The sequence below is a fragment of the Scyliorhinus canicula genome, chromosome 3 (assembly GCF_902713615.1).
Source record: "Scyliorhinus canicula chromosome 3, sScyCan1.1, whole genome shotgun sequence".
NCBI lineage: Eukaryota > Metazoa > Chordata > Chondrichthyes > Carcharhiniformes > Scyliorhinidae > Scyliorhinus > Scyliorhinus canicula.
The window spans coordinates 64,894,725-64,908,192 of record NC_052148.1 but is presented as its reverse complement, the minus strand read 5'-3'; the positions used below and the strand labels follow the sequence as shown (position 1 = coordinate 64,908,192).

The following is a 13,468-nucleotide window of genomic DNA, read 5'->3' as shown; positions in this document are numbered from 1 at the left end:
AGACCATTGATCAATTTATCAAGGATATAGCTGGGACAGTCCAATCCTTGCTCTTAAACGTTTTGCAAGAACATGTTTCTCGTTGTTAGTTAAATGGAAACAGTAAAATTTGGTAAATGCTTGGCTAACATCCAGTTCTGGATAAGTTTTAACTCCCTCCAGTTCAATATTGCAAAGACCAAAGCCATTATTTGGTCCCTGCTCCAAGCACCATCCCACAGACACTCACAGGCTAAACCAGACTGTTAGTACATAAATAAATTTATTTCACAGATTCAGATGTTTGGACAGTGGTATACCAACTTGTCATTGCAGTCAATTTCCAATTTCCATGCCTACTACATTAACCCTCGAGAGATTATATATCCTGGCTTCCATCTACATATCGACAGAAAATAATTGTGGCCAAGAGGAATGAAAGCTTAATTAGCTGCTGTTGCTCACCTCAGCTAGCACACAAAGATTCAACCAGGTCATAGAAATCAACAATATATCATAGGAGTGTGGAATTGCTGCAAGATTGGGTCTCTACTTCAAAAGATTGTCCAAAAGTGCCTGACTGAACTGACTCATTCCAAGATAAACAAAACTGGAACAGGTGAAGCATGGACTTTCCATGTTTCTGGTCTGACAAGAGCAGTCGCAAGATTCATAGAATCTCAACATTGCAGAAGGAGGCCATTCAACCCATCGAGTCTGCACCGATCCTCCAAAAGATCACCCTACCCAGGCCCACTCCCCGTAACTCCACCTAACCTGTGATCTTGCTGAACGACAGAAATGGGGCTCAAATTTGGATTGCTGTAATTTATTGGCTCCTTACAAAGAGGGCTAAGTATACTCCGACATTCTTCTGCCTCATTTTTCAGTTTCCTTGGATGTGGCCTTTTCCCATGCTATGTAATTTGGATGACCTCCCAAATACCAGATATCACAGATCGGTGCATGCAGTAACTTAATGCTGGGTCAGGATTTTTTTCTCTCCATGGCATGTTCATTAGAATCTAGATCCCTGATCAAAGCTAAAGCTCGGAGTTCTCTTTCCACAGAATGGTTAATACAGTATCCACAGAAACCAAAAGCACCCATCCAAGGACCCTAGTTTAATTTATCACACCATACTCTTTCTGCTGGAGTCTGGGATTCTGTGGGGAGTGATGTGAAACAAGAGTGACTGCTACAAGTATCAGGAAAAAAAGGAGCATCTATTTTGGGGTTGAAAAGTAAACAAGCAAAACAGTTTTCAAGGAAGTACGTGCTGACTAAAAAGAGAATAAAACACCTATTGAAGGTGTTCAGTTCAGGGGTGAGAGTAGATGGTTGTTTTGACAGGGGAGAAGAGAACATCTTACTGGACAGCTGTGTGGCAAGATGATAGGGCAGAGGACTGATGTGATCAGGAAATGTGGATCTTGGGGAAAGAAAAAAACTTTCCATCTTTAGGGGGAGGAGATCCAAGCAGGTACACTTCTTTAGCTTTGCATGTTTACATGAAAACACGCTAAGCAGGGTAAAGGTACATTTCACATAATCAGGCAATACGTGTCACAAGAATAATTAGATAGACAATATACCAGGTTTCACATGTGCATTTTTATTAATGTGTTACACTACAACGACAATGATCAATGTCAAATACTGCATTGTAAATGTAAAAAAAAACTATACACATTCCTATTTCCAAAAATGTTAGAAATAAATTACACTTGATAATAAATAAAAATCATATTGAACTAAACATTTAAGGCATTATCTACTTGCAAAACAAGTCAATGCAAAAGACTGATGAATATCAAAAAAATACTTGGAAAACAGAAGCTAAATGTTCTCCCTGTGTTCTCCCATGGAAACAGACAATGGCCACCATGTATGGGATTCATAGCTTCCACTTGTGATGCTGCCAATATTGACCACAAAACATCCTTAAAGAATGTATAGTACAGGAGTTCCTCAATTTTGTAGAAATATTTAAAATAAAAATCATTTAATGTAACACTCCCCAATGGACTTCAAATTTAACCCCCCCCCCCCACACTACAATCCTGCTTTTTTTTAAACTAGAAATTTGTTAAGTCGTCATTGGATAGTCGGTAGGAAGAGGCAAGGAACCAATAGGATCCCCATCCAACAGAGAAAATAGTTTTATGCAAACCCCCCCACCCCCACACACAGGTGACTAAATTACTGGCTAACCATCTTTAAATTAACTGATAATTTACGATCACAGCAGAGCAGACAATGAAGAAGTCCCAAGCACAAACTGAAGTAATCCTTCACAAATGTTCAGTTCACTCACTAAATAGTTATAATAAATTGACTATTTTGTATGTTACAAGAGTATAGGTTGGACAAATGGTGAAACTTACAGTTCAGGCCAGTTTGTATACACGACTGTAGTCCAAGGTTCTAAGCACTAAGTTGCTGAAGCACACTAGGTAAAGTACTGTCTAGCCTTTCAAATCAGGGCTTCATTTTTATCTCCTTTAAATCTAATTACCGTGCACATTTTTAGTTTCATGAGTTAAAACATTTTATCCAGACAAATTTTACTGTTTGCTGCAAAATTGTTTCTTATTAATGCAGAGCTAGCTGAATAGCTTATTTTATATACACTAGGCATTTCAAATGCTCATGCTCAAGGGGATATTGATTATATATACCTTATCCACAACACAAAAGATAACTAAAAGAAATTGCAAATGGTGAAAAATGAAATAAAAACAGAACACCCTACCCATAAACGAAACATCCATCAATTCCTGAAGGCAAAAGACAGGATAATATTTTGGATTGCAGCCCATTGACAGATAAAGGGCCTTCACCTGAAACTAATCTTTTTCTCTTTCAGGCATTGGTATATTGCTGTGTATCTACTATTACAAAACAGAAAATGTGCTGCGGAGATCATCTTAAACTTAATGTTATGGCATCATGTATAGCAAACTGGAATTTTGGCACAATAATTAAAATATGCTGTCTGCACCAAACTGTCTACTAACATTTATATAAGGGTCACAAATTGAAACATTAATATGCCAGTTTCACTGCGCTATACTTCTGTAGACATTTTTGTTTTGCTTTGTAAAAGGATCACCTACATTATAGCAACCAATCTTCCACATACATTAAAATCTATGACGGATAGAGATTTCCCTTTTCAGTACTCCTAAAATGTTTTGCTTTTATTCTAACACATGATGCTATCTTTGTCACATTAAGAAATCATGCAACTAACATGTCCAGAAATCCAGACTGTACTCATTTATACATTTTTTTATAATTGTGAATTTCAATTGAATAATTTAGATGACTTGAACATTGCAGTATTGATACTTTATAAATGTGGCCAATAACTGGAATGGTTTATTTCAATTTCTTTTGTCTAATGTTCAGTTTTAAGGGTCCAAATCCCATTCCTGTAATGTACAAATTACTTGCCATCAACACAGCTTGCAAATCATAAAGTAAAAGATGTTGGAAACACGCAGCAAGCGGTGTGGGTGGCTGAGTAATGTGGGTGGCTGAGTAATGTTAAGCAGTACATTTTTGGAAAACAGAAAAACTATTAATAGAAAAGTGGATGAGCAAGATCCAAGGGAACAAATACAAGCTCTTTAAATGTGGAAATGCAGAAAGCATCACAAACAGGATTTGGGGTTTTATACATTGGGGAACAGAATAGAAAAGCAAGGAGCCATCGTCAAGTCTGAACAAAACAATTAGAACTTACATTTATATAATGGAATAAAAACATTCCAAGGTGACCCAATAAAAAAAACAAGACACAAGAGATATCAAGAGGGGTGACAAAAAACTTGGCCAAATTGATGAAGTTTATGGAAGGTCTTAAAGGAGAGATGGTGAGGCAGGGGGTTAAGGACAGAATTCCATGGGGATTAGACAGCTTGGCTGAATGTCACCAATGGTGGAGTCAAGAAAGTAGATGAGGGTTGGAGAGTGAAAATACACAAATCACAATTTGGAAAAATGGAGTGTTTGGGTTTGTAGTTGGTTACAGAGAAGGGAGAAGTTAGGTCGTGATGGGATTAAAACGCAAGGATGAGAATTCAAAATCGGAAACATAATGGGGGAACCATTACAGATCAACAAGCACAGGGGAGATGGGCGAGCAAGACTGCGGATAGGATATGGACAGCTGAGATTTGGGTGGGTTGAAACTTATGCAAAGCAGAAGACATTGAAATAGTTGAGGTTGGATGGAATAAGGTAGCAATGGGAGTTTCATTGGCAGGTGGGCTGGGGAGGCCAGATTGGTTGTGGGATGTGATGTCATAAAGTCTTTGCGATGGAAAAGTACATGGGGTCAGACGTTCAGCTCGAGATACAATAGGGTACAGAGGTCTTATTATCGCAGGAAAGGTTGAGATCCTTTAAAAACGGCTAGCAGGACCCAGATGTGGGAGCCCTGCACCCATTTCCGACCAATTCCAGTGCGGAGTTCAAACAGACCCCACCAAGGCCTTAAGCTACAGTGTGGGAGCTGTGAATTTTGAAAGTAGATGAAATCCTCTTGAAGGGAGGGCAAGGTTTGTAGAATTGTCAAACTGTGAAGTTATTAAATCCCCAACACTAAAAAAATGCAAACTATATTCAGCAAGGTAAAAGAAAACTCTGTTCTAGCGGTTTAATTGTTTTTTGTTGACAGTACCCCAAGGGTTCTCTAGGAATGATCCGTTGCTTTCTACAATCTATGATTACCTCAGCATGGGGGTTTCAGGTTCACAGTTTGATGGACAGCTCAAAGTGGTTATTAAAGATTAGCTGTCTTTGATGTGGGATTATGAGTTTGTTTTTAAGCAATTAAGCACTTGATATGTAAAAGTTTTGATTGATTGATTTATTGTCACGTGTACCAAAATAGTGAAAAGTATTGTTCTGCATACAGTCCACATAGATCATTCCGAACATGAAAAAAAAACCCCACAGTACATACACAAATATACAATGTAAATTCATTGAAGCATATAGAGTGTAGTACTACTCAGTAGAGAAGGTGTGTGAAGAGATCAGTTCAGTTCATCATAGGCTTTAAGGAATGAGAGTGTACTTTTATTAAAGTAAAGGTGAAATAGCTACGTAGACCTTTATTTAATCTCAGATGTCTCCCAAGGTCTTCCCAAGCTGGATAGGGTGAGTTGGCATGGAGGGTCTGAGAGTCAAGGGTGCTGGGTGGACTAGCATGAGTTGGCATGGTGAGTATCAGGGATCACTGGAATAGGTAGGGGCATGAATTGGCATAGATTGGGCATGGGGAGTGGTTGGGGGTCACCGGACCTAAACCATAAGCAAACTAGAACCAAGTCCCATTTTTAAACAGCCTGGGTCCACCTGCAATCTGCATCCTATGCTATAGGCCTTACTCCATCCTGGACCCATCCCTCCGCCGGACCGAGGATCCAAAGATGGGAGTGGCAAGCCTGGAAATTTGCTGACTCATGCTACTTGCCTCGTGAGTGAAAATCCATGGAAAACAACTTGCTCAGCTTGACACATTAGGCAGGAAGGAAACTGAATAGATGGCGAAGGTGTGCAATATGTGGCAGGGGTCAAAGACAATGCTTGCAGTCTCTTTGGTAGTACAAGTTTAACTGGAGGAAATAGTGTTACATCGAAGACTGGATATCAGACAAGGAACCAGACAACACAGTGGGAATTAACATTACTTTAGCAGAGCAAAAATTAGGAGAACTAATGAACTAAGATCATAATCTGATGATCATCTGTGGTTTGAAGATTTACTATAACTCAATAGGAATCAGTTTATAGCTTTGAAAAAATGCTTGAAAGTTGTATCGGAATGAAAGCTCAGGGAATTAATATTAAAAGTTTGAAGGAGAACGTGATATTAAAAGGACAGCATGGGTAGGAAGTTGGATAAAGTGCAGAAAAAGTTAATTATTTTTAAGAAGAGGAATATTAACATCTGTGCCAAAAGTGGTGAAGCAGAGACCATAAAAGTTTTTTGTTTAATAAAATGTAATTTATTAAACATTATCTGTAAAAATATCGAGACGGGCAGGAAAATGAGATTACATGAGTAGCACCTTCTGAGAGTTGGCTCAAGCTACAGATTATCACAAGAATAATAAGGGGGAAAATTAGAAGTATTATTTTCATAACAGTAGGGGATTAAATACGATATTCGTCACTGCAGCTGGCCATTGAGGTCGAGACTTATAAATTAAAAGGAATTGGATAAGTTTTTGTTGAGGAAGAAACAAGACATGGAAAAAGGGCAAGGAAATGGATTTAGATTAAAACGTTATGCAGCTGAATAGGCCAAATGCCTCCTTCTACACTACAATTTCTATGCACTGAAATAGAAAACAATTCGGTAACTTTTAGGGCAAGACCTCTAATCAATACTAAAGCATTAATCTGTGTTTTCTTATTCAAATGATGCAGATTTGTATTTCATCAGAATTCTGTTTTATTCCAGATTTCCTATACCCAGTTTGCTTTTTAAATGCAACAAAGTGGAACATTTGTAGAAGCTAACGTTAACTTGAATTGGTCCAAATAAGGTTTGTTAAATAAGCAATATGCACTTTAAACATTTGTATATTTTCAATAAGGTCACAAGACAAGACAAAACTCCTAGACACGGTGAACATATTCGCATTAAAATGGTCATAGTGCAACAGGGTCACATTTATTGGAATAAGGTATTTTGCTAATTGAAAGCTTTAACAAACAGCAGCATCAACTTGGAAGGCAAAGACCAGGTTATTCAGACAAGTCGCCTTGTTTGCATGGAGTGTTAGCGCAGGACACGTGCATACCGGAACATACACAATACAACATTGTGATATTGAAACAACAATTAGCAATAATCAATTTCACAGAAAGATCGTGAAGGAGGGGCGTGGGTAAGAGGTCATTAATAACTTCTGCTCTGGATTCATTGATGCTTTGGGTAGCAGCACACTGAGCATACAATTTACTGCTTAAATTGCACAACTTGACTTGGGTCTTGCACCATAAAAACGTGAAGTTCAATATGCCAAAAATCCTTCATTCTAATGTTATAACAAACTCAGATTTCCTCTTCATATTAATACCCACCAAAGCTGGGTAGAAATACATTAGTATTATTCCCTTAATTTTGGTCCAACTTAAATACAGGTGGCATGTGAATAAAATATATTAATGCTTAGTTTCTTTATATATACATAAATACATAAACTAAAGTGGTCAACAACCATGAGCTTTTGAACCAGACAGCAAGTTATTCAGACTAGATTCCCAGCTCAATATTTATGAACTTGTTATTCTGATTGAAATATTTGCACTGTTAAATATGATAAGTAAATTAGTAACATTAAGAATTTTCATTCATTATGCTTTTGGCTCAAAAGGATTGTTCAAGGTGACCATCTATTTTTTGTGATAGGAGTATTAGGCCATCTTTGAAGGACCAGATTTGAATTTGTCTCAATTACTAACATTTGCACTTTTCTAACCATTGGCTTGGTTATTTGATAGGCTCAGTGCTTTGTCTTGGGAGGTGTGCACGGAAGGAAAGGTGGATTAAGAAATAGGGTTGTGCAAAAACCTTTTTCAGCAAAGTAAATGTGTCCATCAGCCAAGTTACAGTGACAGCCCATTGAGTTGCACGGGAACTCTTACCTGCTTAAAGAGCATCTCTAGTGACAATATATCGGGAGATTTTAAAATAACACATTTTCTACTCAATTGGCACATAGTCTATAATGATTAGAACTTAATTGGCCAAGTGCATGCATTGGTTTGTACCAATTAAAAATTAAATGTCTAGTTGAGAATGAGCAGAACATAGACTTCAACCAGGTTTCCTGGAATTAAACTGCCTAAAATTTGAAGATATAATTTAAACAACTTTTAAATATTGCCATATCATAACTACAACCATCCCTATAATTTTATTAATTGTTATAGGTTTCAAGGGCAGAATACCAAAACACATTTCAACCCCATTTCCCATGTGTTTTCCATACACTACCCATTTTTGCACCTCTGCCCATTTCTAATAGTAAACTTGCAATGAATCGTTCACTCAGTTTTCTTTTGCCAAATCTCCGACAATCCTTTAAATGAGGATTCAAAACCAACCACCTTTGGGGAGATTTGTATGCAACCACACTTTCTCACAAACAAATGGAACACCAATCTGCCCCCCAAAACCCTACAAGTCTCATACGCACCCCATTTCCAGGATTTATTTCTAAACAAAAGAAAAACACTGACCAAACAAACGGAAATATTTTTCTCTTTTCAAAAAGGAAAACATTTCAAGGGAAGAAAACATTAAATAGAAGACCCCATATTTACAAGAATAGCTCAAAACTTGTGTACACTACAATGTAGCGTACTTTGGTTTCACTCATCAGAATTTGGGTCAATATGTAAAATCTAACAAAGAAGCTATGCTAGTGTTATCAAATTCTGAATGTCAATGAAGAAGCTAGAAACCTCGAACAAAATATTAACCTGATATAAATTAGAGCGACAATGAGATTTTAATGCTTAAAAAACTCACTTTTAGGTTAAATATCATTGGCTCCAAATGCAATGGTAAACAAGTATACAAAGATAAATTAGTACCCTTCAAATATAACAGCCAAATATTGGTAGACAGAACTGCTGGGTTTTGCTTCCAGTTCATGGTAGAGCTTTGAATCATGCCTGAAGTAGGATTCTGTTTCCTCCCTTCCCCCACCCCATCCCAAAAAGCAGATGGGAAAAAATAAACCAGGATTACACAATACAACCACTGCTAAGCAGCAGGATTAATTGTCACCTTCTATCACACACAAATTCAACACTGCATTCACATCCACTTATGAATGCCACAATGATGGTCTGCTTTGTTTTGAAACACGGACACAAAGTGCATGTCCTACCATAGGAGGAAGCAATGGCTGTTAGTTTTACAATTACAGTGGAAAGCGTCAGTCACATTATTGAACATTGCAAGTGGTGGAGGTGGCCTGGCAACACATGCAGGTGGGATTGACTGATTTTGGGGGAATAAGATCCAGGTCTTCGTCATCTGGAATTTCATCTAACCGATAACCATCCTTCAGGAGCTGGATATTCAAGTCTTGGTTAATCTGCTATAAAGAGAGAAAAACTATCAGGAACTTAGTTGAAATTATCCTCACTATGTGGAAATACTACTGTTAACACTGCAGCATCTTCAGACAAAAGCAAGAAAAAAATGGATCAGGATAGTAAATTGTCCCCAAATCGTCCAAGTTAATATGCAAAAAAAAAGAATTTTTACGAACAGTTTAGATTTATACAAAACAACTTCTGTTTCGCATCAAGAAAAGCAAGCAATGCTCATAAAATATCTTTATTAACAATACTTAAAATGAATGGGGGAAAAAGGACAACAATCTGCAAACAAAGATCTATAGAACACGAGTGACAGATTAGAAAGATTGCTTCAAATGGACAAAAAAGACTCCTACATTAAGGGGGTGTTATTTGACAGCCAGGTACAAAGAAAGGTTACAACTACATATCAATATCACCTACTCACAAATGGAAACCACGGGCTGGATTCTCCATTATTGGGACTGTGTCCCCATGCCAGCGTCAAAACCGCGGGGTTTTACTCCTGAAAATCCTGGATTCATAGCCCTGCAGGGGTCTAACAGGGGCCCGGAGTAAATCTCGCAGCTTTTGCTGCAGATACAGCCCCCCGCATTTCCGGGTCAGAGGCCGCACATGCGGGTCAGAGGCCCCTCAACCCCCGCACGAACATCAAGGCTCCCCTGGCCTCCGATATGCACGCCCCCGACCAGGGCGGCCGCAGACGGAGTCCACAGCCGCCACACGAGTATCCCGACTAGCTGGACCGGGTTAGATCCACGGCGTCGGCACTTCGGCCGATCAGGGGCGGAGAATGTCGGAGTGGGCCTCTGGCACTGGCCCCAGGTGGCGCTACGTACTCTCCAGTGACACCGCTTTTCGGTGCGCGGAAAATTGGCGAACTGGCACCCTTCCCAATTTCTGTATCAAACTGGAATCTCCTGCCCCCGCACCGGCCACGATTTCGGCGTCGGGGTGCGGAGAATCCAGCCCCATGTCTGTGGTGGTGGGAAGTTTGAAATTTTATAGGAAGAGAAGACCCAAGAATGTCAGCTTACCAATTGCAGAGGCTTTCAAACTGGGTAGTGCAATGTTTTACTGTAAATCATGATTATAATGCAGGCTACACAAAAGTAGCAATACTCCACTTTGTGTTAAATGGCTTGTTTGGATCTTTGTAACATTTAACTTTTAATAAGAAAGTTAGGATGACAGCGACCTTTTGTACAACTTATCTTACAACGGAGGCTATTCAGCTAATTGAGGCTGTTCAGTGAGTGCTATCAACTAGTCTCACTCCTCTGCTCTTTTTCTACTATCCTGCAATTCTTTCACCTTCAACTATTTATTCAATGTCCCTTTGAAAGTACTGCTGAATCTTTTGGAACAGAATTTAACACTGTTTTTACAAACATATATCATTGCTATTTCTCAATTTTAAACTAGACATTTCAGCAGAACAACGTTCATTAAGATGGCTGACCCCCTGTCTGTGAGCAAGCGTCTGAGTGTCACCAGGACAAAAGCAACTCTGCAGTTTTGGAAATGCAACACTTCATTATTTCCGAGGAGCTATTAACAGACAAGCTGAGGACTGCAAACCCCAGCCTCAAAGAATAAACTCCCTTATTGAAAATATTGTGGAGCGATAAGGTCAACTGACCCAAGACTCTAGCTCGATGAACAGGTTAATACCTTGTCACCTGATAATATTAATCAACTGGCCCAAGTTGCCCTGCCTCTGCTGTACGTTTTGTCGCCTGCAAACCGATTAATCTCAGAATTTACCTCTGCCTATTTCACTTTGAGAGGTCGCCACCACTGGGCAGGTGAAAGTATATAGTCTTTCCAATAAGCCGTTACTTATTAAAAAGAAAACAAATAAAAACATCCTTTTGCTAATGCACAGATGGTGAGAGCAAAAATTATTGTTTGAATGGATAGCCCCCCAATCCTCCTGATCGTAACATTTCAGGTAGTACATTCCAGATCACAGTGCCTTGCATTCAAAAAAACCCTCATCTCATCTCTGGCTCTTTTGCCAATTACTTTAAAATCTACATCCTCTGGTTACCAAACACTCTGCCATGGGAAGTAATTTATCCTTTCCTCCTCTGGTCAAAACCCTTCTTGAACTTGTGGAAAATGTTTCGTGTAAAAGGAGTTGGAGGTTGGTTGGGCACGATCTTTCCTTTCTGAATCCATGGTAGCTTTCATCAATTAGGTTGATACTTCAAATGTTGTCAAATGTTCTTTAATGTACAAGAAGCCACAGTGGTCTGTTTCCATTCTACTGGTATCTCTGGGTCCTTTGATAAGGCTGTCAGGAGCTCATAAATCATTTGATTTAATTTAGAATTCATCTGCTTGAAGTCCTCTTAGCCATAGGACTTCCATATAATTTATATTCAAGTTGTTGAATTTGCTTTGGTTTTGATGTTGGAGAATCTTGGAAGCATTCTGTTGGTGTTACAACTGAAGTGAAATTCAAAGAAAATCCAAAGTAATCCAAGCTTAGTTGACAGAATGGTGGCGCAAGGTAGCCAAGGTTTGGGAAGATGGGAACTAACTGAAGTAATGAAAGATGTACCTACCAGGAGAAGCTATTCTGATGGTCTGGTTGTTTTAAATGGAACGTACAACACAGTGCATTCCAGATTGCTATATTTAAAAAAAATAAATTTAGAGTGCCCAATTATTTTTTCCAATTAGGGGGCAATTTAGTGTGGCCAATCCACCTACCCTGCACATTTTTATGCTGTGGGGGCGAAACCCACGCATACACGGGGAGAATGTGCAAACTCCACACGGACAGTGACCCAGAGCCGGGATCGAACCTGGGACCTCAGCATCGTGAGGCTGCAGGGCTAACCTACTGCGCCACTGTGCTGCCCTTAGATTGCTATATTTTGACTGAATTTAAATTCTATTTAATGAGTCATTTCAATATCAAGCAGATGATTGGACCTCTTCATTCCTGCCTCCTCTTCCTCAAAAATCTTGACTCTCCTGCAGTTCTTTGCCCATCTCAATACGTTGTTTTGTTACAGTAGATCTCTCTCTCTCTAATGAGATACTTTAAACTTCACTCTATTAATCATTTTTCCTTGTTGTCTCTAAAACATTTACCCCTCCTTTTTTATGTCTATCGCCTACGTGACAGTAGCTAGACAGTAATGCAGGTTTTCCCAAAGGCACAATCACAAAAATTGAATGTAAAGAAGTATTTTCTAGCAACATCTATGCATATACTATTCTGGCAAGAATGAAAAAAGTTCTCAGATTAAAAAATACATGTATCTTAACCTTTGCCTTTTTCCCTCCCCGAGGCGTCTGCCGCAGCGTACCCCTGCCGCCCCGAGGCCCAGGATGTGCCGCTCTTTTCCAGAGGCCCGAGCCGCGCCACTCCTTTCCAGAGGCCCGAGCCGCACCACTCCTTTCCAGTGGCCGAGCCACATCAGCTGCTTTCCAGAGGCCCGAGCAGTACCACTTCTTTCCAGAGGGCCGAGCCACATCAGCTCCTTTCTCGAGGCTCAGATGTCACCACCCAGCTTCTGGAAAATTTGGCTCCTGCCTGCCTCACCTTGGCCTCGATGTTGGCCGTGGGCTCTTCTGCCCAGCATCAGTGAGATGGAATAAGACCTCTCGGAGCACTGGATTCTGACCAGCTGACAAGTCAGTTTATCGGCATTCAGTGATCCGAGAGGTGTTCCGCTGACTGGCCCATTTGATTTCTCTAATTTTTAAAATGTATGTGCGTTCTATCCACCCTTTACTGGTAATGTAGTGACTGCTAGCTTCACAGAACCCCAGAGGTCCTTCATGGATCTCAGAGTCCGCAGGCTCCAGTTTGGGAACACTTGCGGAAATGCACTGTATGAGAAACATGTTGGGATATCCAAAACCTGTGCTAAGAAAGTATATAAATGCAAGTTTTTTATTTTAATTTGTACCGGGTGGGAGTTTTGTTTTTTTTCCTCATTCTTTCTGGTGGTCAGGGAAGGTAGGTTGGGGCAGTCAGACCTTCAACTCCCTGGTGTTACATTTACTAATAAATATGTGAAAAAGTCTTTGCTGTAATCTACTGACACTGGGAGCAGCAACAGAAATTGCAAAGCTATTGCAGCAGGTCGGATGGGAGTAGATTAACGAGTTGTGAAACAGCCCACCAGGGGCAAAGAGTAAAATACCAAGTTGTCAAACGACAGACGAGATGTCAACTGGACACCTGAACATACAAATTAGGACTGAGCAGCACCAAAGATAGTCAGATTTAAAAAGCCTCAAAAAGCAAACTGACTGCAACAGTAGGGATTACATGGTGTTAGACACTAAGAACATCCTTGAAGACAGAATCAAAGATCCGACT

At 39.7% G+C, this 13,468-nt stretch overlaps 1 protein-coding gene across 2 annotated transcripts in view; it reads right to left on the bottom strand.

The window, feature by feature from the left end:
• Positions 1 to 1,573: 1,573 nt before the first annotated feature.
• The window catches only part of fam219aa (family with sequence similarity 219 member Aa), an 89,077-nt gene continuing 77,182 nt past the window's right edge, over positions 1,574 to 13,468 (bottom strand). The window contains exon 6 of one of the 2 annotated variants that reach the window (XM_038790654.1): positions 1,574 to 9,116. In XM_038790654.1, the coding sequence (XP_038646582.1) occupies positions 8,961 to 9,116 (156 nt within the window). In that variant the 3' untranslated portion in view covers positions 1,574 to 8,960. The remainder of the gene's footprint in view (positions 9,117 to 13,468) is intronic. The other variant, XM_038790655.1, reaches the window with a different exon arrangement.